The sequence below is a fragment of the Carassius auratus genome, chromosome 28 (genome assembly GCF_003368295.1).
Source record: "Carassius auratus strain Wakin chromosome 28, ASM336829v1, whole genome shotgun sequence".
NCBI lineage: Eukaryota > Metazoa > Chordata > Actinopteri > Cypriniformes > Cyprinidae > Carassius > Carassius auratus.
In genome coordinates this window covers 21,914,070-21,938,207 of record NC_039270.1, presented here as the reverse complement: position 1 = coordinate 21,938,207, position 24,138 = coordinate 21,914,070, and the positions used below count along the sequence as shown (strand labels likewise).

Sequence of the window (24,138 nt, the reverse complement as noted above, 5' to 3'; positions counted from 1 at the left end):
AGCTAAAAGAGGTGGAAAATACTGACATGGACACCAAAGATCAGTGACTGTTAAAGTGGATCATGCCATGAGATTGCATTTCAGTGGTGTTGTTTTTTTCTTTCAGTGGGGTGATGTAGTTGGATTGTGAAACAAAATAATAATCAGCTACAGTCTGTAATATCAACTATGTGTCGATATTAGGTAATCTTGCCAAGGTAAGTGTCTTTTAAACAAATCAAATTATTTGGTTCTGTCCCTTTAACCTAAAACAGGCCTTCAAATCTTTTTTTTTTCTGGTTTCATTTCCAAGCAGCAGGAGCTCCAGCAGAGCCCATGCCTGACTGTAACAAAACTTGATGGGTCATATTTCGTACAAATATAAATGCACAGAAGCAGCAGCAGTCACCTCTGACATACCTCTATTTTAAGAGATACAGCGGCCTGTCGTTTGCAAACCCATGCATGAGCAACTGTGCAAACACGTTTTATTTCAACCTCTTCAAAGCGGGGGAAGAAAAAAAACGGAGCAATTATTTTAAAAAATATTTTAATGCACCATTAATAAAGGGTCCAACGCATTAATACAAGAGAAATATTGCAAATAATATTAAAACTTTTGAATCAAATTAAAAAGGGAGAAAAAACAACAACAAAAACAAAACCAATAACTGAATGATAGGTATGTACAATTATTTTCTTGCAATGGGAAGTAGGAAAAGGATGAACATATTTACAGACTAGAACTGGTGTGTTTCTACGAGAAACAAACACCTCTACAATATTTACATGTAATTCTTTTGAATTTTTTTGTCGTTTTCGTTTTTTTATGGTTACACTTCTGTGGAGCAGTTTTTACTGAAAGACTGCAGTAAATCTACATATTTTACAGGTTTTCCTTTCAAAGGAACAGAATGCTGGCAAGGCCCTCTAACAAAGTAAGGAAAAAGACAAAAAACGAAAAAAGATTTATGGCAGAGTGGAGTAGAGAGAGAGAGAGAGCGAGAGAGAGAGAGAGAGAGAGAGAGAGAGAGAGAGACAACCAGTAATATGAAAGTACAGAACACAACCATCTGTTCTAGTGAAACTCTGCTCACGCACATCTCTCAGAGGAATTGGGACTTTCATTTTGTTGTGAAATGTATAAATATGCACACCCAATTTTGCATCTTGGACAGTCAGTAATGAGGAAATACATATTTTACGATGATATTCTCTTTAGCAATGGAGTTAGAGTGCTTGGTCTCAAAACATGTGCCCAATTCCTCCACAATTCATCAGTGGTCTACAATAATATCAATGCCAAAGGAAAACCCAATCAATATAGCCATCCTTTCACTAAAATATCGATGCGCATATATTTCAGCACGCCAAAAAGACTACCTCATCTGTCCTGTCTTTCATGTATTGCTAAAAACTATGACCGAAAGGGATCTCACTTCATGAATTAAAATGATGGCGGGTGCATGGTGACCTCTGGAATAACTGTTTTTACAGTGCACTGGCATTGTAACAACTAATGTGTGAAAAACAGTAGTAGTAAATGTAACAAACTTACAATACTAGAACATTTTTGAACACCAGCACATCATGCTGGAAAGGGAGACATTAAGATCGTTTGAACTTTGAGCAAGTTTAGAAAGAAATGTGCGTGCCAAAATAGCTTCACAACAGCCAACAAAAAAAAAGTGATACTATGCAGATAATCTGAAGAATCTACAGCAACAGATCTGAGCTAAATAAACAACACAAGCGAACAGGGCTCAGAACAGGGACAATAAATAATGAACTCAAATTAATACTCTCTCTCACGACAGGGGTGAAGGCTTAAATCCATGTTTTTAGGTAGGACTTTAAAAGTTGCCCTTGGAGAAAAAGACCCAGCACTTTAAGGGTGTTTGCCACTGTTAGACGTTGTGCATAAGTGAGCGGAATATGTGTGTGTGCAGTCGCTGAACAACTTTAAAGCACGGACCTTGGCAAAACAACATCACCAAACACAGCTGCAACAAGAGGAACAAAATACCTCCGGATATTAATAAGGGCCAGGTCAGAAGAGAAAAACTTGAGGAGGAGAAAGAACTGGAGGTGTTGCGGCAGTGCTGAGATCTACATTGTTGTGTGCCGAGAACAGTAGCTTGTGGGCCAGGAAAGAGGATTGGCAAGTCATGTATCGGGGAAGGTCTAGGACACTTTCAGTTGAGGGTTCCTCTGCAGTTCTCCGTGCCACACAGACATGGGATTTTGTTCTCTTCAATGGGGAACTTGTAATCATACGTGATCTCCTCGTTCACGCCGATGGGCTGCTTGGAGTATATGACTATCTTCTTCTGGGACTCGATGGTGATCACTTTGGCGTAGCAGTTGGGCTGCGAGAGAGGATGCATTAAATCATGAATAAGATGCAGAACAAGTGCAGGTTTCTTGAATTACATGCCCTCCAATAGGAGTGTTGGAAATTTAGATGATGCATTTCTGTTTGTGTTCAGCACAGCTCTATGTGAGTGCTACTTCTGTTTCTGGAGGGGATTATCAACATGGTGCAAATACAAATTGCATTTGCTGCTTGAGGAAGAACACAAAATGCGTGTTTTGGCATTTATAAACCATGGGAAGACCAGAAGCAACATTATCCAAGTCTTATCAGCAATACATTAGCATAATTAAGCCCATTAGATGGGGACAAAAATCTGCAGGTCTGGAAAACTTCCGTAAACATTGACATTCACAACTGGATTTGACAACGATTATTATCCGATGTCAGTGTGAAAGACATTAGGTTTTAAAAGGAATTGTCTGGAAGTCTAAGACCTACTTGAAAGCCTTAAAGCACTGATTATTTGCCAACACTTTATTTTGAGGTGTACTTACTATTTATAACGGGAATTAATTATGCATAATTGCAAGTAACTCTAAACCAAACCCTTATCCTACTATGTACATGTAGTATACTGAAAGTAGGTTTATATAAACGTGGCAGTTATTGACTTTGGGAGTGGCTGCAATATGTTTATCAGACGTCATATGGTTTTTGAGATATATGAATATGTATGCGTCACTAGGAGGGTACTTACCGTGCAGCAGTGGTTAATAAACCGAGCCAAGTTGCCACACTTGGTGGCGTCAATGATAGTGTCATGATCGACACGGAATAGGTAGCTGCTCCCGATGCCTTCCTGGGCATATCGCTTCTCCCGATTATCTGCAGCCATCTACAAATGGTGCAGCAAACACAATTACATTTACATTACATTTAGAAGATGCTTTTATCCAAAGTGACAATGGAAGCAATTGAAATCAACAAGAGAGTAATGATATGATCGTTCTATAACAAATCACAAACATGTGATTTTGCAATGCAATTTTTTATATATATAATAAAAAAAGAAAACATTGAATAGAAAAAGAAAAGAGCAGGCTAGTGTTAGAAGCCTTTTTTACTTTTGTTAAGTGTATAATAAATAAAAATAAAACCGAAAGCAGTAAATTAATGGAGTGCATGACTAAAGGGGCAGGTTTTGTTTAAAGAATAGAATTAGAATAGAGAGTGCTAGAGTTAGAGGATCAAATAGAAATGGAAGAGATGTGTTTTTAGCTGATTGCTGAAGATGGGCAGGCAATTCCACCAGGAGGGAAGAGTTCATTTAAAAGTCAGTGAAAGTAAATTTGTGCTTCTTTGGGATAGTACAAACTAGTGATATTCATTTCCAGAACGCAAGCTTCTAGAGGGCAAAAGGATGGTGACTTTGTGGGCAAACATCAGTGCCTTGAATTTTAATGCGAGCAGCTATTGTTAGCCAGTGCAAACTGATAAACAGAGGTGTGACGTGCATTCTTTGGCTCATTAAAAATGTAACTTGCTACGACGTTCTGGATTAGTTGTAAAGGTTTAAAAGCACTGGCTGGAAGACCTGCCAAGAGAGCACTGCAATAGTCCAGCCTGGACAGAACAAGAGCTTGAACAAGGAGTTACTGCCACTGAATGAACAAGTATGTGTTCCTCAAGAGGAAACAAACTCATTTCCAAGCAGAGATCTTTTAATAGCTGTTAGTCATACCTGTCTGATACTCTGTCCCACATATTCAATGACCATCTCATCTGCAGCAATGGGTTCCATGGCAAACAGGCCCCATTCATGGATACGGCTGCGGCCAAACCTCAGCTTCTTCTTACGGAACTGCAGGCAGATGAATTACAAGCATGAAGACATGTAAACATTCAGGACTGGCCATGTTTAAAAGCACAAGAACACCATGTGAACATTAACCCCATTATTTGGCCAAATACAGAAAGTATAAACCCCAGTATTCTAATATGTTGCTTATTGAATTCTTAATAAGAGAGATCTATGTATTTAAATTTGGATTATGCACACACCTTTTCATCATGTTTTACATTACTGCTCTAAAGTTTTGGGTCAGCAAGATTTTGGAATGTTTTTGAAAGAAGCCTCTTATGCTCACCAAGGCTCACTGGTAAAGACCTTTTTTTAATTTAAAACCACATTTAAAAACTAAAACAAATACTCAATGTTGATCAAGTAACATCTTATTAAATGTGTGTTGATTGTGTTTGTTGGACTGTAGAACTATGCAGTTGTTGCTTTAATTTCACATGGTTACAGTTAATATTTTCATTTAAGGCCAGTTCTATGTCGTTTCAACCCAATTCAAAAGCAAAAGCTAAATGCTGATGTCTGTATCATCTGTGTTTGTATTGAATGTAGGCTACTTACTGTGCAGTTACTGCCGATCATTTCAGATGGTTAAGGTTATTGTTTTCAATAGCCAAAAGCTAGTTTGGCCTATTAAATACCAAATAATCATCCTGTTAATGTACATTTAGCTTTTTTGTTGTTGTTGTTGCTTAAAGAAAAAACCAAAAACTAAAGAAAAAACCAAACAAATGGGAAATCGGTATCAGAATCGGCCAGTTTGCTCGGCCATGAAAAATCATGATCGTGCATCCCTAGTTGCCGCTTAACATTTTTGTGGAACCTGATCTTTTTCTGGATTCTTTGATGAACAGCAAGTTCAAAATAACTAAAAAAAAAATATATAAATAATTTATAACATTATGAATGTCTTTACGGTCACTTGCGATCAATTAAAAGTTTCCTAGGTGAGGGAAAAAAAACCTACCGACTGATTTTGCTTGAAAGACATGAGTGGTACCAGACTAAACACAGATTAACACAAAACCCCCCTGGCTAGAGCATTCCTATCCATCTAAACATTGTTCTATACACATCTTTCAAACAGACAGTTTAAACAGTTCCTCCTAGCAACCGCTCCAAACACAGATCGTAACTGTGATAAAATGGATAAATGGACTGGAAAATGCTTTTTTTACAGCAGAAAGCATATACATCCAGTTCGATGATTAAAGTGCAAAATAACATATAATAAACATAATAATAATGTATAACAAACCAACCAGACACATGTCTGCCCTTTCCAAACATACGGAGTGCATTCATTCATTCTTTACTCAAAGAATAAGAAATTAAGGAGGTCCAAAGAAGAACTGCTTTAAAAAGGAGCACCTTTTAACTTTGAACTCATTCTCGAAGATCTTATCAAAAGTACTACACTGAAAACAAGCCAAAGGGGAATTGAAGGAGTGGTGAGGTCAATGTAATAAAAGGGCTGATAGTCGATAGATCAAGGTCACGGTTGTGTAAATGAACTGAAGACCTTTACCTTCAGCTGGTTCAGTTTCAACAGGTCCGAGTCCATCACTGCTGCAGTGCCGATAGCGCTGAGGAGACGCCGCTGCTCTGAGCGTCTTTCAGAGAGCAGACGATTCGAGCCCTATGACAGACACAGACAGAGAGAGATGCTCAAACGGACACAAACTGTCTGCTATGTCCATGCTAAACAAGGTCATTTATTTTCACTAACATCAGTACAGTATGTGCATTTAAATCTGACATCTTCACAACAAAAAAATAACTGAGTTATTAAAACCTAAAGTGAACCTACTGAGGTATCATAGTCTCCAGCTTCCTGGACAGTCACTGGCTGGTCTAGCTCAAGGTAGACGTCTTTCTCCTTGCGGCTGATGGCATAGTAGCCTTCACTGCGAGCACAGCCCGTGACATGCTGTCTTAGCTGCCCAACGGCCGCCTTCTTCTTCCGCCGAGGGTTGGGGATGTTGGTGAGTGCAGGCAAGAGGTTAAGGGAGCAAAACTTGGGTAAAGTGTACTTAGAAATAAGCATCAAAGTGAAAATGAAGTCTTTTAATCTCTTACTTGTATGCACTTATACTTGCTGACTCTGTACATTTGAAATTGTTAATTCTGTTGGCGTCTGTATCACTAATTAAAACACATGTTTGTTTGTATAAACTGCATTTTCATTCTTAAGCAGCTGTAAGGATATTGGTATGAGGGACCCAGTGTGTGTCGTTGAGCCAGTCGGTGCCGTGATCATCTTGCAACAGTTTCTCGTAGGTGCTCTTCAGGAGCCTCATATCTTCCTGGTCCAGGCCACTGTTCCAGATGTCATAGAGGATGGTCATCTGCTCAAACTCGCTACGGTTCTTGTAAGAGGGCTGTGGTACGGGAGCTGGGGTGGGAACGTGTTTGGGCCGCCGCTGAGTCGAGGGGGTCAAGCCTGCTTCCTGCAGGAAAAGTCGTTCGCTCTTTCGAACCTCTTCCTTTTCAAACTCCAGCGATCTCTCCAGACCGAAGTCAGAGTCTCCCGACTCCGAGCTGGAGCTGGAAAGCTCGCCAGACTCCAGCTGTTCTACATCCACGTCTTCTTCATATTCCTGACAATAAAGTATGATAGGAAAATGTTGGAAAACAGACAAAATGCACACAAAAAAGCAGACCAAATGGTGGGATAATCTTGCACTATTTGGCAATCAACCCTATTACCCAACAATACAGAGCTGTTGAAAGCTTTTCAAGTTCTGTGGGTTTGCAGGACAAACTGTTATACCGCAACAGCCTGAAACATCCCAGCACGTTAAAATTGTTGCAAAAGTGCTACATTAACAATGCAATGTGCCACTGAACTAGTATATAGATCGAGAACATACATGTGTGTGTCGGTGTATAATATGTATAATATATATACACTTTTTTTTTTGTCAGAATGCAATCATTCTGATTGATAAATCCCAATGCAGTGTTTACTCAAACACTAAATAAAATGATTGAGTTGATGTTGCGGTTATTTTTCAAAAGCTTCAATTTTGGATTTGATCTTCTGATCTGTACACACTCCACAAATATGCAGATTGTCTCACTCTTTGTACATAATATTCTGAAAACACTGCTTCTTTTATCTTTGTTTGGTTTAAAAGAACAGAGTTAACATTTCTCTTTTTAGGTCCTAAGTAGGAGACGACGAACACATGAAGCTTTGTGCCGTGCAGCTTAGTTTTATCAAGCAGTAAATCACGGTAACCCCCTCACTGTGGTGCAGACAATGAGTGGAAAGAGAATTTTAGAATAGCACGAGTTATTTATGACATTTCATTCTACAAAAACAACAGCTCGTTCCATGTGTCATTCATCGTTACGTCAATACATCAGCACAATACTTTCAGTTTTGAATTCAATCTGATCAAGTATTTACATGTACTCTCGAAGGAAACCACCCATCCCAATCTGGTAGAAATTCCATTCAGGTTCAATCTGCTCGATTTAAGTGTTTACATGAAGGCATTTCGGTCCGACTGAGCCATCAATTTGATTACTAACAGATGATTTGGTTGCATGTAAACGTGGCCACTAAGACTGCAAAGGCTGCTAAAAATTCCTCTTTCCAATCTCACAGAAATAAAATACATTTTAAAATATATTTTTTATAGTAGAATGCAGTTATTTTAAAATTTAAGATTTCAAAATATTAGTCATTTTGATCACATAGAGACACGGTGAGAATAATACTTAAAAAAAAAAAAAAACTTTGAATATTAGTGTGCTTTTATCCAAAGCTACTTACAGTTGAGGAAAACAAAGCAATTCTTCTTAAATAGGTGATGGCAATACCATGATTTAGACATTGTTCAATTAAGTACAAGCTAGAAGGAGAAGGAAAAAATATGATTTTTTTTTTTTTAGGATGAAGTAAAGTAGCATCAAAAGAGATGAGTTTTCAGGTGTCACTTGAAAATTGTCAGGGATTCAACATTACTGATAGGGGTGTGAAGATCATTCCACCAGCCAGGAATGATGAACGAGAATGTTCTGGGAAGTGATTTTGAGCCTCTCTGTGATTTTGCAACTACTGACCATGGGACCCACCCTCCAAAAATCCTTAGATGCCTCCCTATTCAACAAACTAAGAAATCAGGGTTTTTTTCTATTAGGGAGACATCTTAAACATTCTGGTAGGTCAGTTCCCCTTTATCTTTATATATATATATATATATATGTGTATGTATGTATGTGTGTGTGTGTGTGTGTGTGTGTGTGTGTGTGTGTGTGTATGTATGTATGTATGTATGTATGTATGTATGTATATTAGGGGTGTAACGATACGCGTATTCGTATTGAACCGTTCGGTACGACGCTTTCGGTTCGGTACGCGGTACGCATTATGTATACCGAACGGTTCGTTGGAGTAATTAATTATATTTGAAAAAAAAAAAAGAGAGAGAGAGAGAAATATAATGATATGCGTTCAACAAGGTAGCCCAATAACCCAAACAACGTAACAGGCAACGCCCCTGACACTCCCGAAGAAGAAAAAAACACCATCTTATATGTTTATGTTAGGCTACTCAGCAGGCGCTCGCTCACTCAGTACGCGCTGAAGGCTCGTTGCAAAATAGCCAATGCGTTTAACAGACTAGAAATGAGAAGATCCTCCAATAACCAACAGGTCTGGTGTTTGGGTGCACTTTGGATTCCCTTTAAGCTATAATGGTGATGGCAAGAGAGTGGTGGATAAAAAAACAACGGTATGTCGCATCTGCAACAGACTAAGCGCGTCTTTCTCCTCCTTTCCAAAGCGCTTGGGCAGAAGCGCTCATGAGGCGTCTGTCTTTGCTAAGCAACAATGACGTGCTCTCTCCATGAGACGCGGACATTTCAGCGAAGGATAAATGGATTTGCAGCTCTAAAAATCGCTTGCAGTAGCTCTGCTACTAAATTTATTTCAAAATTGCAATCCATATACAACTATGATCAGCTGATCCTTCATCTTGGCTGAGCTCTCAACGTTGTTACGGGAAAGGATGAAGCTGATTGGTTAGTTCTTGTCACATGACCCGCGGTGCGCTTGCGGCATTCTGAAAAGTTGAGATGTTTTTACATTTTGCTGTATCTAAAACGTATCGAACCGAACCGAACCGAACCGTGACATCAGTGTATCGTATCGAACCGAACCGTGAATTTTGTGAACCGTTACACCCCTAATATATATATATATATATATATATATATATATATATATATATATATATATATATGAGAGAGAGAGAGAGAGAATTTATGATAATATATATTTGAGTAAAGGTGTGAAATTGCTGATTTAAAAAAGAAAGAAAGAAAGAAAGAAAGAAAAGGCATATATATAAGGTCAAGTCCTGGGAGTTTGAAAAAAAAAAAAAAAAAAAAAAAATTCTTCAAATGACATTCACATTCAATAAGAAAATTCTTTAGTTACCCCATCTGACTTTATTTTTGTCTCTGTTCTACTGGCAATAAATGCAACACGGTAATAACCCACAACATCAGTTTATTCAGGTTTTATTACTACATGCTGAGAAAGTCAAAATCCTCATACGAAAATTACTTTAGGGTGAATTCTTTTGCAACATGTTATTAAATGAAAACCAGACAGATACACATACCTCTAACTTCCGTTTCCTCTGCTTCTTGATCTGGTTCTCCTTCTGTCTCTTAGAGATTTGCAGTTCCTCGTTTTCTTTGTCCTTCCTACTTCTCTTCTTGCTCTTCCCTTTCCCACTCTCTTCCATCTCCATCTCAATGCTAATTGATCCTTTCCTCTTGTGCGGTGGGCCAAGTGTCTTGGTCTGCGTCTCAGCCGGTTCCCTGGCATCACACAGCAGGCCCATCCCGGAAAGGTCCCCGTATATCTCTGGGGCCACTCCTCTTGCGGCTAGAGCATCCCCGATGACCTCTTCGGGGGCTTCCTGAACACCGTGCTGGTTGAGGTCGGCAGGGAGCAGGACGGTGGGGTCCTGTTTCGTCCTCTTTTGTGGAGACGTGAGGTGCAGAGGGGCAGGAGTTTTGGAATAGTTGTGCTCCTGCATGACGAACAGACCCTCTGGATCCGGGAGTGGTTGGCGTGGGTGCGGGGCGAAGAAGTCTCCCTCTTCTTCCTCCAGCTTGTGCTCCTCTGCCTCATCGGAGGTCTCGGTTTCTTCCGAGTCGATATCTGCCTCCGGGTCCATCTTCAGTGCCACATCGGCCAGCACCGACAGGTCAGGCTTGGGGGCAGAGGCCAGCTGCAGCAGGCTGGACACTCCCAGCTGCTCCCTGAGCTTCAGCCGCTGCTCCAGCTCCTCTTCATCCTCCTCCTCTTCCTCCAGAGAGGGATGCAGGTGAGGGGCGGAAGCCGACTGGCTGAGTGTCCGAGAGCGACCACGTGCACGACCCTTCTGCATGGTTGGAGTAGGGACGGGGTCCTCGTATGCCACTTTGACCATGGAGGCATGGTCCAGCGGAAGGTTCTGGACAGTGAGGCAGACGGGCGTCGGGGGCGTTCTGGGAGAGTCTTTGCCACGTTTGGAGGAGTTTTTGGCTGTGGGAGTTTGTGGGGATGGAGGGAGACCTGGACTCTTTTTGGGCTCATCAAGCCGCAGGGAACGCACCGGTGGAGGGATGGTAAGAACGGTGGAAGGGGAAGCAGGGGAGGTCAGAGCGTTATTCTCGCTAGGACGAGAAGCAAACGGAAGGAGTATCGGGGTGGGCTTGGAGGAGGCAGCTGCTGTGGGTGTGCTTACGGGAGAAGAGGAAGTAGGACTATCTGAAGCTTGTGAGACAGGAGTGGGAGATGGAGAAGGAGCAGAAGGTGACAGAATGGAGGGCTTGACCTCGCTCTCTTCCACCGAGAAGGAAACGGTCTTGCGCCGTTTCTTGAGTGGGGGAAGGAGGAGAATGGGTGAAGGGGGACGGGGATAAGGGGAGGATGGAGGCACAGCTGTAGCCATTTTCTCTCCTTCTGGAAGTGAAAGGAAAAATAAAGTGAACTAAACTGCACACTTCTGAAAATACAATTCTGTAACATTAAACAATTTACTCTGCCTAACGTTGTTCCAAACCTGTATGACTGACTTTGTTTGTGGAACACAAAAGAAGATATTCTGAAGAATGACTCTAACCAAACAGCTTTGTTCCATTAACTTCCATTACAAGGACAAAAAATACAACGGAATTCAATGTGAAACAAAACTGTTTGGATCAAAATATCTTTTGTGTTCTGTAGAAAAAAAAGATAATCAAACAGGTTTGTAACGACATGAGTAAGTGAAACAACTTTCATCTTTAGGCAGACTATCCCTTGTATTTCGGTTAGTTTTTGCAAAAAGTGATCTTTAACTGACCTTGTTTGATCTCTGCAGCAGTCACTGATGATTGGTCAAGATTTGCTTTGTCCCTGTAAGAAACAGACATAATGCATGTCAATGAATTGGTGAAGACACAACTTCCTACTCAATATCAGTTCTCAAAGAGGGACGTACCCATCATACTTTTCTGCATCTATAGCGGTCACACTGTCCATCGTAGACTCATCCATTGTGTCCAATGATTCACTCTCAATGGCCTGTTCACCGTCCTCTTCATCCTCCTCATCGGAGGAAGATGATGATGCTGAGGATGATGATGATGAGCTCTCGGAAGAGGAGGAAGAAATGCTTTCGTCATCACTGTCTGCACTAAGGGCTTCATCTGAGAAGCATGAGAAATAGAGAAAAGAGTTAAGGGGCCGTTCGCACTAAGCACGATAACTATAAAGATAACGATATAAGGTTCTAAAACTCCTTCTCAATATTAAAGAATAGTCCACACCACAGCTATAACAATAAACGCACAGAGAAACAATATTGTTGGAATCACTTTCAGAACTATTTTTTTTTCCAGCTGATGATAAAAATATTGATACTCCAATCAGAATCAATCCTGGGATCACGAGCTGGAGAATTTAAAGCAGCAGACGAGTGTGTGCTTAGTATAAACAGACGATACGTTCGTTGGTGTGGAAGCTAATATCGTTGTCATTCTTGGTGTGAACGGGCTTTAAATTGCAAGATACAGATTCAAGATATGATTGCATAAATGCATAAAAGCCTGAAATAAAGTGCACACAGCAACAACAGCCCAAATTAATGAGCACAGTACAAAAGACAAAACAAGACAGCTGCATACCTTCGGACTCATCCACTTTGTCACTGTCTTCATCCTCCTCCTAAAAATAAAACAACAAGGAATCAGTAGTTGAAATAACATGCTTTCACTCATCTGCTGACAGTCGTGAGGATTTCCCCTCAGCATTTGAAGAAAAAAAAAAGAAATGCTGCCATCTAGTCATTATTCAGTGAAACTACAACAGCTAAGTATAAGATTCAAAACCAGATCTTAGAAGGGCAACACTCTACAAAACTACTGACCACTGTTGTCAGATTTTTGCCTTCACAGTCATCACACATGGTATTGTGACAAGTTCAGTGGATCTAATATTGATGATATTTTATTAATATTTTAATGAGCATATAAATATTTACATTTGTAGATAAAGAATCACCTAATTGCCATACACACACAAACATTATATATTAAAAGTTTTTTCAGTTAATATGGTCATAATTTCAAACAGCTCTTGTAATTATTACGTTTTAAATATGGTTATTTTTCTTACAAAAATGCATCGATTCGCTTTAGGTGGACTTTAACACCCCAGAGCCATTTGAGACACTTTTTTTAATGGATGAGCGCTTTTTATTTAACTACTTTTGGACTTATGCACTGTTACACCCGCTGAGTGCCATTAAAACATTAAATCAAAGACAAATTTTTAAATAACTAATAATAGAAAGTCATGTACACCAAGGATGATTTGAGGGTAAATCATTTATGCCCTAATTTTTATTTTTGGGTGAATGCACCCTTCTAGCTGCAATGGATGGGATGCTCCCAACCAGTCCATGCCCACTACTACACAGACACACAAAAATTACAGACATAATGGTAAATAAACCTACCTTCTCTGAGGAAGAACCATCTGATGTTTCTTCTCCCTCACTGTCCAGGTCATATGGTTTGCGTGCCTTTGTTCTGCTTCTTCTCCTGGCTGCTCTTCTGTCTGCCACACGCCTCTCTTCTGTTCTTCCTGCAGCAGTGTCGGCAGATTTGCCCTGATACGAGTCTGAGAGAGAAAGAGTACACAGCAATTAGAATTTAAGGTCACTTTATTAATCCAGCTTTACAACATAGCATCAGTGACATACCCTCATCTTCCTCATCGGGTGGAGTCGAAGGCCTGGCTCTCTTCAGCTCACCACCCTCCACAAGTTCCTGAGGCTCCTTCCTCTTCACCTGAACAACATATTCCTCATTAGTAACATCTTTTTCACAAGATTATTTCAAATCATGGTAATAAAGTGCGCCAGTCTTATCAATGCAATTGCAATAAATTTTGATTTCTGTTATAATTTCCTCAAGGTCAACCAAACTTTTATTTTGCTGGTTTGTTGTGAAGATAATTCGGATTCAATGTGTATTTGATGGTAGCTATTCTATCAAATGACACATCCCTGAATTTATATATCCCCTTCCTCATATTTTGAGACATAGATAGGCGTTATGTGTGTTAGAGTTTGTGAATTAGACAGAATCCCAACATTCATATTTTTTGCTGTGGAGGCTGTTAGTTCAACCCACAGAGTAAAAATCCCCAGAGCTTTATGACCAGTTTGAAAGCTCCAAGTGATGGTCACCAGAGGGTGAATTGTGACAATCATACATGAATGTCATAAATAGATTCTAAATGTTTAATAGCTGGTAAATAACCACAAGCACCTTAAAAGAAGGCAAACGCAAGGCCCCCCGCAGGGAGAAACCTTCCATGCCTCCACTCTTGGCCCAGTCTACCAGAGACGTGAGTGGCTCCCGAGGTCGGTTGCTGGTCTTCTCTTCTTTCTTGTCCTCCTCGCGCACCACTGCAACTCCCCGCATGGCTGTCTGGAATGGCTGAGAAAATGAGAGCAAGAGGTGGTACAGTTCATGAACACCGAAGGTTATACACAAAAACATATTCAACACTGAACCACAAAACCAATCATAAGTAGCACGGGTATTTAAAGCAATAACCAACAATACATTGTTGAGGTTAAAATGATAGATTTTTCTTTTATGCCATAAATCACTAGGATATTAAGTAAAGACCATGTTCCTTGAAGATGTTTTGTAAACTTCCTACCATAAATATATCAAAACTTAATTTTTGATTAGTAATATGCATTACTAAGGACTTCATTTGGACAACTTTAAATGCAAATTTCCAAATATTTAGATTTTTTTGCACCCTCAGATTCCAGATTTGGTTTTATCTCGACCAAATACTGTCCGATCCTAACAAACCATACACCAATGGAAAGCTTATTTATTCAAAATGAGCATTAAGAATGGTTTTGTTGTCCATTGTCACATCTAGAAGACTCTCTGAAGTTACCTTGGCTTTCTGTTCCTTGCGGTCCCACCACTCATCGAAGGTGCCAAAAGCGACGTTTTCTACCATTTTGCGGTTCAGGTCCCTCTGCATGATGTTCTTCATCTCCTCGATCAAGGCTGCCAGTACCTGCTGCACTACTGACTCGTAGGGGTTGTGGCCCATTATGGCCATCTGGTCATCCGCCACTCCGTACAGCTCTCTGTCTAAGCCAGGCACTGTGCTGAAGCCAGGTGGAGGATAGTGGGAAGGAAACTGCTGGGGCAGCAGGTGAGGAGGCCAGGGGCTGTGGGGAGGCGGGATGGTGTGATGGTGCGGAAGCTGTGCGGCGTGAGGGTCCGGGTAGGCGTATGGTAAGTGAGGTGGGATGTAGCGGTGGTCCTGGTCATAGTGGGTGGCAACATTCCCATCTTGGTCCATGTATGGGTGGTGTGGGTGGTGCGGCGGAGGGGGTATCGAATGGAGGTGAAATGACGGGGGATATTCAGAGGCGGACGGGACTTCTCCAGGGGTTACCGTAGAGCTGTTGGAGGAGGCCATTCGCAGCTGGTGGAGGCGACTGAGCATGTGTGTCTGCATCTGGAATGACATGGGTGCTCCTCCGCAGTACTGGCTCATGAGCTCCATGGAGCTGGCGTAGTCGTACATGTGATGCGGCAGCGGAGGAGGGTACTCTGGGTGCAGCTCCATATGAGGAAGCGGAGGTGGTAAGCCGGGGGGTGGAGGGGGCTGCAGGGAGAAGCCGGGCAGAGGTGGGGGTGGGAGGTGGGGAGGGTAAGACGGGATGGGCGGAGGTGGCATGGCGGCGCTGAAGTGCTGGCTGGTGTCCGGGACAGGACTCGCAGATGGGTCTGGGGTTTGGGAGGGGAGGGCAGATTGTGAGGAGGTGGCCGGTGAGGAGGATGAAGAGGCAGCGGGATGGGAGGGGGCTGTGGTGATGGCATTGTCATCTTCATCAGATATTTCCATATCCTCCCCAGAGGAGTGAGGTGAAGGCTGGAGAGGAGGATGTGAAGATTACATGTTAAACACACTGGAGGCAGAGGGGATTTTCAAGCTAGAAACAAATATAGTGCTGCACCGAAACGGAGCAATATTACTCTCAGACAGCAGAAAGTAGCATGCCTGAGCCTACCAGAGCATGAAAAAGAGCAAAAGCAGGTTTCACTTCTGTTAACAGAACTACACAAGTTTATAAAAATAAAATGCGCCTTCAACGGTGAGAGCACACCAAAAATATTCCTCCATCATTAACTCACCCTCATGCATTCCAAAACTATTAGAAAATGGTTTGTATTTGGAACGAAGATGAAGATGTTTTTAAATCTCAAATAAGCAAGTGAATTGGATTTCAATGAAAGTAACTTAATTTGTTTCAAAGATAAATTAAAGTCTTATGGGCCTTTTAAGGTAGTCATGAAGCTACTTTTGCACATAATACGGTTTCATATTTTAAAAATAAATTTTTTTTTATTGCCAATAATGGGTCGCAATCTGTTCTGATAGGGTCATGACTCATGAATGGCAAGAAAAGCAAAGCTAATGCAAATAAACACAACGAACCATATAATAACAACAGTGCATAGTTATAACTGCAAAATATATAAGCACATCAGCTTTAAAAAAGGATGAGAGGCAACGTCTCCCTTACTGTTTGTTGCTGAGCATTGCCACAGAAATAAAAAAAATCGAAGATCATTTTGTAATCTAGCATTAATATATTCACTTCAACACTTCACAATTTTCAACGCAGAAGTTTTTTTTGTTTTTTTTTTGGTTAATGGCACAGACTTGTGATTAATTAGATGCTATCTGCTGGCTGAGTCTTGAGGTTTTGATGTTTTTGGTTTTATTATAGATTCCAAGCATAACAGTCATTTAGGAGTACTCTTCATCCACATCAAGCATTTAAGTTTAGATTTTAAGATGTCTGGTGTACACTGCAGTCTCTAGGTTAACGATAAACTGATAAACGACAAATCACTCTTGTACTCCGAATGGAGATAAAGGTTTGAATAATTGTTTTTTTTTTTGCTAGTACCACAAAAAAACATGATTAAACACATGCACTGTTTGATGCATGCTTTCGGGATCCGATAGTGTCCAAACCTGGAAATGGTGGCTCATGACACCAAAATCAACAAGCAAATTACAAATGATAGCACCTGGTCTTATTTTCAAAAAATAAGGTGAATGATAACATGTAACAAGGAGGTCTCACCTGTGCCTCTCCATTGTAGGTGGGTGGGGTGTGTGGAGCCCTGTGTGAGTCAGAGGTTGTGTGCTCCTCCTGAGCTGGTGGCATTTGGCCCTGAAGAGACTCTGACACCAAACTGTGCGTAGTGGGAGTGGAAGAGGCCACCTCTGGAGGTGTTTTCCTGCCTTCACTGACTCCACCCCCTTGCCTCTTTCCCCTGCTGCGGCGTCCATCTTTCTCTCCTCTCCTCCTCTGCTGGCCTCCCTCCATCTCTCCTTGTCTTTTATGACTAGACCTTTCACCGTTCTCCTCTCGGAGTTTCTTTCCCCCACCGTCTGCATTCTCTCCTGTTTTTCCCCTCTCTCTGTCCTCCTCCTTCTCATCGTCCTCATCATCTGAGGCAAGGAAAGAAAACTTGGCTTTTTGTTCCTTCAGCAACATCTCAATACGCGAGTCCAAGCTGCTGCTGTGGTGCAAGAACGGCAGGCTCTCATTGGTGGAGTCCGGCTCCGGGGAGGAGTCACGCTGAGGAGGAGGCGGAGACAGGGATGCGGTCGAAGACGGGAGGTGGTGAGGCAGGGAGGTGGAGGATGGAGAGGTGGAGGATGACGGGATTGAGACGTGAGGAGGCGAGGAGGTTGGAGGTGTCCGAGGTGGATGGGGCGGGGTGCTGGGATAGCGCTTGGGTTTGGTCCACTGTTCTTCTCGTAGGGGACTGTCCTGACCAAAATCAAGAGAGCCGAGCGTTTCAGCCACAGCGGCTGCGATGACGGACGCTGGAGGGAGGGGAGGAGGTGGAGGAGGCGGCGCCAGGGGCGTGTGGTGAGAATGAGCACGGAAGTCATTATCCATGCTTCCTCCCATCCCAAAACCCCTCTCGCCTGCACCCTGCTGAGGACGGAAGGCCGGCGAGGGCTCTAGCCTGGAGGAAGAAGGTGTGTCGTAGGGGGACAGGTCTTTAGACGACGAGTTTCCTCCATAAGAAGAGGTGGCAGAGGGAGGCGAGAGGCTATTGGACGAGTGTTGGCTAGAGTTCGAGTGGCCTCCATAACGTGGATCGGAGCTGTTATAGTCTCCTTCTCGGTCTCGCTCCCATTCCCGGTCTCGGCTGCTCCTCCGCCGGCTCGCTCCCGCTCCGCCGCTGCTGTGGTGGTTGTGGGAGTGATGGTGGTTCCGATGCCTTCCGTGATCTCCTGAGCGGGAACCTGAGCTGTCGCGCCGGTAGCCCCTGCCGTCCCTGTCCTCCCGCCGATCAGCATGATGCGAGTGATGTGAATGGAAGGATTTGGATGTGGACAAGGAGTTTGTTTCCGCTTGGTAGTGGTAAGAGGAACGTCGGGAGCTTATCCCACCTCCATAGCGCCCTCCTGGGTCTCTCTCCCGATCCCTATCCCTGTGTCCCCTTTCTCGATCTCGGTCTCTATCTCTGTCGGACAGCGGTGGTGGCTCAAACTGAGCCCCTAGAGGTGCCATTGGTGGATGCAGAGGCATGTGCATCCCTGAACCTCCAACAGTGGGATACGGATAGGGAGGTTCATTAGGTCTGAAGGGCGCTGAAGGAGGATATCCCGGCCGACCCCTGTGGAACATGGAGGGCTCTTGCGGAGGTGGAGCATGTAAGTCGTCATGAAAGTGAGGGGGCTTAAATCCTGATGATGAAGAGACTGTTGAAGAGGAGCAGGAGGAAGATGGAAGCATATCCTGCTGGGGATAACTCTGAGTGCCGCTGTAACCACTGTGCCTGAAAGAAAAGGATTTTTTCTCAAATCTCTAAAGAAACTTAACCAAGTAACTTCTAATCAGTGTTTCATTTTATTCTGGAAACCAACCTGCCCACTGAGTATCCTGAGTCTTGCGAGAAAGGGGTTCCAGAGCGAGGGGTGTAAGGGGTGCCGCCACCCTGTGAAGAAGCAGAGGAGCCCGGTGTATAAGCTCCTCCCAGTGAGGATGGAGGGGTGTCGAGGCGCTGGTCTGCAAATCCAGTGTCCACAGAACAGGGGGTGGTGCTGCCAGAGTTTAGAGGCGCAGCAGGAGCTGCCATCTGATCTGTGGAGAGCCTCCGCCGGACATCAGATGACTAACAAAAGAGAAAAAAATCATTCAATATCAACGAATCATTTAAAAAGGATAAAAAAAATTATCAGTTATAAAAAAAAATTTCCATTATTGGTATTTGTTGATACTGCAAATATGTAGTTTCAAGATTTCTAGGATCTTCATCATTTAACAATCACTTAAATTCTATCTTTAAACAGTATTAATGTAATCTAAAAATGTATATTTCTCATTCAGTATTAGTTTGTAGTGTTTTGCTCATTTACATTACCATACAAAGATTTCTCTTTCAAAAAACATGCGCCTTAGAAATGTCTATTCAAAGAATCCTGAAAAATTAATCAGTCTGGGTTTCCACAAATATTGATCACAAATTATATCCAAATAACCTGTTATAAATATTAAAACCGCAAACACTTATTTTCAGTTGTAATAATATTTCACATTACTCTTTTACAGTATTTCTGATCAAATAAATACAGACTTAGTGTGAATGACACTTTAAAAAAAATAAAAAAAATAAACTGAGCCTAATATTTAACATCAAGCACCTGTATTTTTTACAAAAGCAACCTTAATATTTAAAATATATGAGCTATTAGCCATGAAAATACTTATCTTTATCAGCGTCATCATTCCTTTTAAAGGGACTGTTCAACCAAAATTAAAATAGTCAAAGATTTCCTCACTCCCAAGGCATCCTAGGCACGTCTGACACTCCTCTTTCAGATGAACACATTCTGAGTTATATTCGATATTGTCTGGTCTCCTCCAATCTGAATAACTGCAGTGAATGGTGCCCCTGTTTCTGAATCCAAACAAAAAAGTAAGACCCCGGAGCCGTGTGGAGTAGTTTTATGATGGATGGATACTTTTTATTTTCTGATTCAGAAACAGGGGCACCATTCACTGCAATTATTCAGATTGGAGGAGACCGGACAATGTCGAATATAACTCAGAATGTGTTCATCTGAAAGAGGAGTGTCAGACGTGCCTAGGACGCCTTGAGGGTGAGTAAATCATTTTTGGGTGAACATTCCCTTAAATACCATTGCATTTCTAATACAAATATGGTAAATACTGTTCTAAACAGGACCCAGAGAAAATTCTAATGTAAATTCCCAAACTTTTGACTGGCTGACTTAAACTGAATGTTTAGGAAGATAGCAATTAAAAGCCCCTTGGTATCAAATCAAGACAAAAAAATCTTTCAACATGACAACTGAATCCCCTAATATTGTTTTATTACAAGGGTGTGGCTCCATAATTGATCTCTTGAAGGAAACATTATTTAAAGCAATCCAAAACTCCTCCAGCTAAGTTATGGAAACTAAATATCATAATGCTGGTAACACAAGGTAAAATGAGGCCAATCAATAATAAGTGAAAAGTCTCAATGGCAGCAGCCATCTTCTACCTACTGAACAGTTTTGTCTACATTTGGAAAATCTGAAAGCACTGAGGGGCGTGATGGCTATTTGTCTTTCAGAAATGTTGTGGTCCACTTCTGGTCAAGATAAAAACATGGACCGGGGTATCTGAGAGTGACTGTAATGTGTAGAATAAACTACAAGACAACTTGATCCAAGGAAGGCCGTTGCTCTTCAAGGACGCCAAGAAACTCCGGCTGGTAACCGCACACACTCTTATAGGAAAGCAAAGCGTTTTTTTTTCCAGTGTGGCTGAGCTAAGGTACGTCTGTGTGCTCACCGTATCTGGCTGAGTCGGGACTGGGGGCTGAAATTTCTCAGTGAGGGCTTTGCCTCCAGTCGGCACTGTCTGAGGGGTGTATGAGCCACTCACTATTAAGTCATAGTACTTCATCCTCTGTTGGCCTAGAAGACACACACAATATAAATTTAACTACAGTGTTGTGTATTTATTTCCATCATGCAATGCTGGACATTCCCACTTTTTGTTAACACTATGCTCCATATTTTCAAGAAATTAAGAGATGAGAGGATATAAACAAGCATCGATCTAAACTGAATTTGGACATTTCGTTGCGAGCAGGGATGCAAACATATTACAATTTTTGCAAAACAACAGAAGGCGAGAATCCTGCTCTGGTCTCTTGAGGTAGACACCGGGGCTCTTTGGATAATTGGAGGTAAATATGAAATTGGAAAGATTAAATACTCCAAGGCACTCATATAATAAAGATAAAAATGCTTTCATTATTCTGGGCTAAGTCATTAAAATTGTTGAAAGTGTAGATCTAGACGTTTCAGCTACGCAGCCTTCTTCAGGATAGTACTATTTATTCTATATTATCTAAATAAATGTATGATAAATACCTAAAGTAAAACCAAACATTTTAAATGCTACAAATGAATAATGTAAAGGATGAAAAAGTGATACTCTTTTAGAGATTTTCTAAAGATTACATTTAATAATGTTATTAAATTATTTGTGGTTTTGAAGATTAATTTTTAATGAGAGTTAGAAGAAGACAAGAGTCATTTAAAATGACACCAGGGCGAAAGAAGAGCAATCAGGATTTAATATCTAATCATGTTTTTCAAAGACTTCTCTTTGGACCAAGGCGGAATTTATTTGGTTAATAATAAGGCTTAATACTGTGAGACATAATTATATTTTATTTTTGTGATTGACAAGCTGAATTTTCAGCAGCCAGTGTGCCAGTCTTCAGTGTTACATAAACTTTCATTGCAATATGCTGCTTTGGTGCTCAATAAATTTTTTTAAATAATCGGCAACACTGAAAACAGCTGTGATGTTGTACATTTATTGATAGACACCATGACAGACACATTTGGCTAACTGAAAGTTCAAAAGAACAATTTGTCTGAAATAAAAATCCTTTGTAACACTACCAAAGTCTTAACTGTGACTTGTGAACAATTTAATGCACCCTTGCTGAATAAAAGCATTTTTCCCCAAAACAAAACATCCTTGAACCTGAACTTCCTAACAGCACTTCAAAATATTAATGATCCAAAACAATCGGGAGAGAAGCACACCTTTGATATCTAGCTGGACATGGACAATGTTTCCCATGACAGAAGTATTGTGCAGGTGTTTGACGGTGTCTTTGGCCCCTCTAGTGCTGGTGAAGAGGACGCGGGCCAAGCCTAAGTGCTTCCGAGTCTTGGGATGAAACAGAATCTCCATTTCCTCAACCTCCCCAAACTTGGCGCACATCTCGGCCAGGAACGGCTCTTTGATGTTATCATTCAACCTCGCAAACGTCACTTCCTTGAGAGGTATGGGACCTACGTAATACTCGTCCAACTATCAAGAACAAGAAATGAAGAAAGGGGTTAGTAGGTACACCACAAAAACAGAAAAGCACAAAGTGCTCACCAGAAAATAATAAAAGAGATTCATACCTTGAATTTGGGCACTGGCAGCGACAGCTCTGTGTGTCTAGACCAGATTCTGCGGGGTCTTGGATCACGCAAGTCCCCCACAGGCGGGAATCCTGAATCCTAAAAATAAGCAGAACACACAGACATAATACTTTACATAAGTATGAACTTTTTTGTGCAATTGTGCTCTGTTTGGCAGTCCATGTGTATTATAATGCATGTCCGTACCTGTACACTAAAGTGAATCCCATCATATCTGTAGATTTTCTGAGTTACCCGTCGGAGAGCTGGGTCTTGTACGAGCTTATAGCTCTTCCACTGCAGACTGAGAGTTCGCTGGGTGTCCGCCCCACTGTCCGGATCCATGCTATCACTCCAGAGAAAGAGACCAGAGCAAGATGTTGTGCAGAGGCTCACAGCACTCAACGACTCGTGGTGAAGTCACAGTAAGAGAAACTCATTTAATCTGACATTCAGAGTCAACATGCAGAAGAGCAGCAGACACTACGATCGTGAAAACCTCACTGTAATCATCAAAACAATAGAAGCATACAACACACACAAAGAGGTCTCTGTTTGGGGAGCTATAATTTGTTGTCAACTCTTTATTAAGGCACTGACTGATATTTTGTAGTCAATATGTCAAGCTAATTTTACGTTCCTTATATTGGAGTTAGATAAATATGCCATTTTCAACTTTAAATGTCACATTTATCACACGTAATAGAGCGTGGAAAGTAAAAGCAAGGCTCCCCGTAGTGATTTACGGAGTAATAAACTTAAAGCACTGCAGTTTTGTATTAGAAATGTTATCTGACACACCGACTAGCAGCATCAGCAACAACAACAAGCTAACATAAACACTGAAGCTGCTAGCTGCACCCAGCGCGAGCTAGCTGAACTTCAACTTCAAAATGATGTGACAGTAAACCAATGCCAAATATAGTTCTAGCAAACGAAATCAAACCAATTCCCAAAAACGAAAAAATATTATTGCTATACGGCGTACCAAAGGACTCACAGCACGGCGCGCGCGTCTCGGGGAGGATCGTTAGCTCGCTAACGTTACAGCTAACGCTAGGCCTGCAGCGGCGCAGAAAAACACACAATCCACAGTTCAAATTTGGCTCCGTTTTGAACTATGCGCCCTAAATCTGGTCTAAAGCAGCACCGCTTGTATTCCGGTGCTATATCGATGCAGCATACGTCTTTAAAATCCGCCAGAAAATGAAGTGTACTGAAAAGAATAACATAATACAGTAAGCGGCCATCGCGTAACTAACCTGAGAGCCTCGCCTGCTCGCCATCAGTCACTAGAAATACTAACCGCTGCATTGGCACTCGCACTTTCCACATTATTCCCGGCTACGTGACTGTTGCTATCTAATATTTGTCCAATAACGTTGAAATAGATTGTGGGTATTTGTTTTAATAAAAATAAAAAATGTAATATACATTCACATTAAACTATTTTCGTGCCTTTAGTTTTCTCAGAACTGCTCTAAATATTTTTGACCTATGTAAGCGTGACTTCTTTAAAGCGAATCTGCATTTACGTTTAATTTTTACGTCATCGAAGTGCGTACTTGAAATAGCTGCCTGTGCTTAAAAGATTTTTTTCTATTCACAAGACCTTTGTTAAGATGCAAAACAATTGCACGGCAGATTTATAATAATTTGTACTTTATTAAACGGTAAGAACAACAAATTTAGAAAACGGGGGGCTTATAAATGAGGAGTTATGCGCTACTACTACAACCGATAATTTGGGAGTAAAACGAGCTGCAAAAAAGCTTTAATAATAAAAAATAATTTAAATGTAACTCGCATTTCTAAATAACTAGTACAATCGCGATATAATAAACAATGAATCAATGCAAAGAAATATAAAGTTATGATATATAAAGTAGCTCTGCAGCATGT

General features: G+C 41.4%; 1 protein-coding gene across 3 annotated transcripts; it reads right to left on the bottom strand.

Moving 5' to 3' along the window:
* Nucleotides 1-512: 512 nt before the first annotated feature.
* On the bottom strand, nt 513-23,579 carry LOC113047154 (SET domain containing 1A, histone lysine methyltransferase). Of its 3 annotated transcripts, none has more exons than XM_026208436.1 (21): nt 23,499-23,579; nt 22,444-22,588; nt 22,237-22,335; nt 21,868-22,138; nt 20,594-20,718; nt 18,658-18,905; nt 16,853-18,569; nt 14,635-15,627; nt 13,983-14,153; nt 13,412-13,499; nt 13,166-13,329; nt 12,333-12,372; nt 11,648-11,855; nt 11,510-11,562; nt 9,794-11,127; nt 6,364-6,754; nt 5,965-6,143; nt 5,683-5,793; nt 4,038-4,157; nt 3,054-3,191; nt 513-2,348 (listed from the first exon to the last, which is right to left on the bottom strand). In XM_026208436.1, the coding sequence occupies exons 2-21, from the start codon at nt 22,579-22,581 to the stop codon at nt 2,175-2,177; spliced, it is 6,762 nt and encodes a 2,253-aa protein (XP_026064221.1). In that variant the 5' UTR covers nt 22,582-22,588; nt 23,499-23,579; the 3' UTR covers nt 513-2,174. The 3 variants fall into 3 exon arrangements, with proteins under 3 accessions (XP_026064221.1, XP_026064223.1, XP_026064222.1); XM_026208438.1 differs by having other exon boundaries at nt 11,657-11,855; XM_026208437.1 differs by lacking the exon at nt 23,499-23,579 and adding an exon at nt 23,225-23,489.
* Between the last annotated feature and the right edge of the window lie 559 nt (nt 23,580-24,138).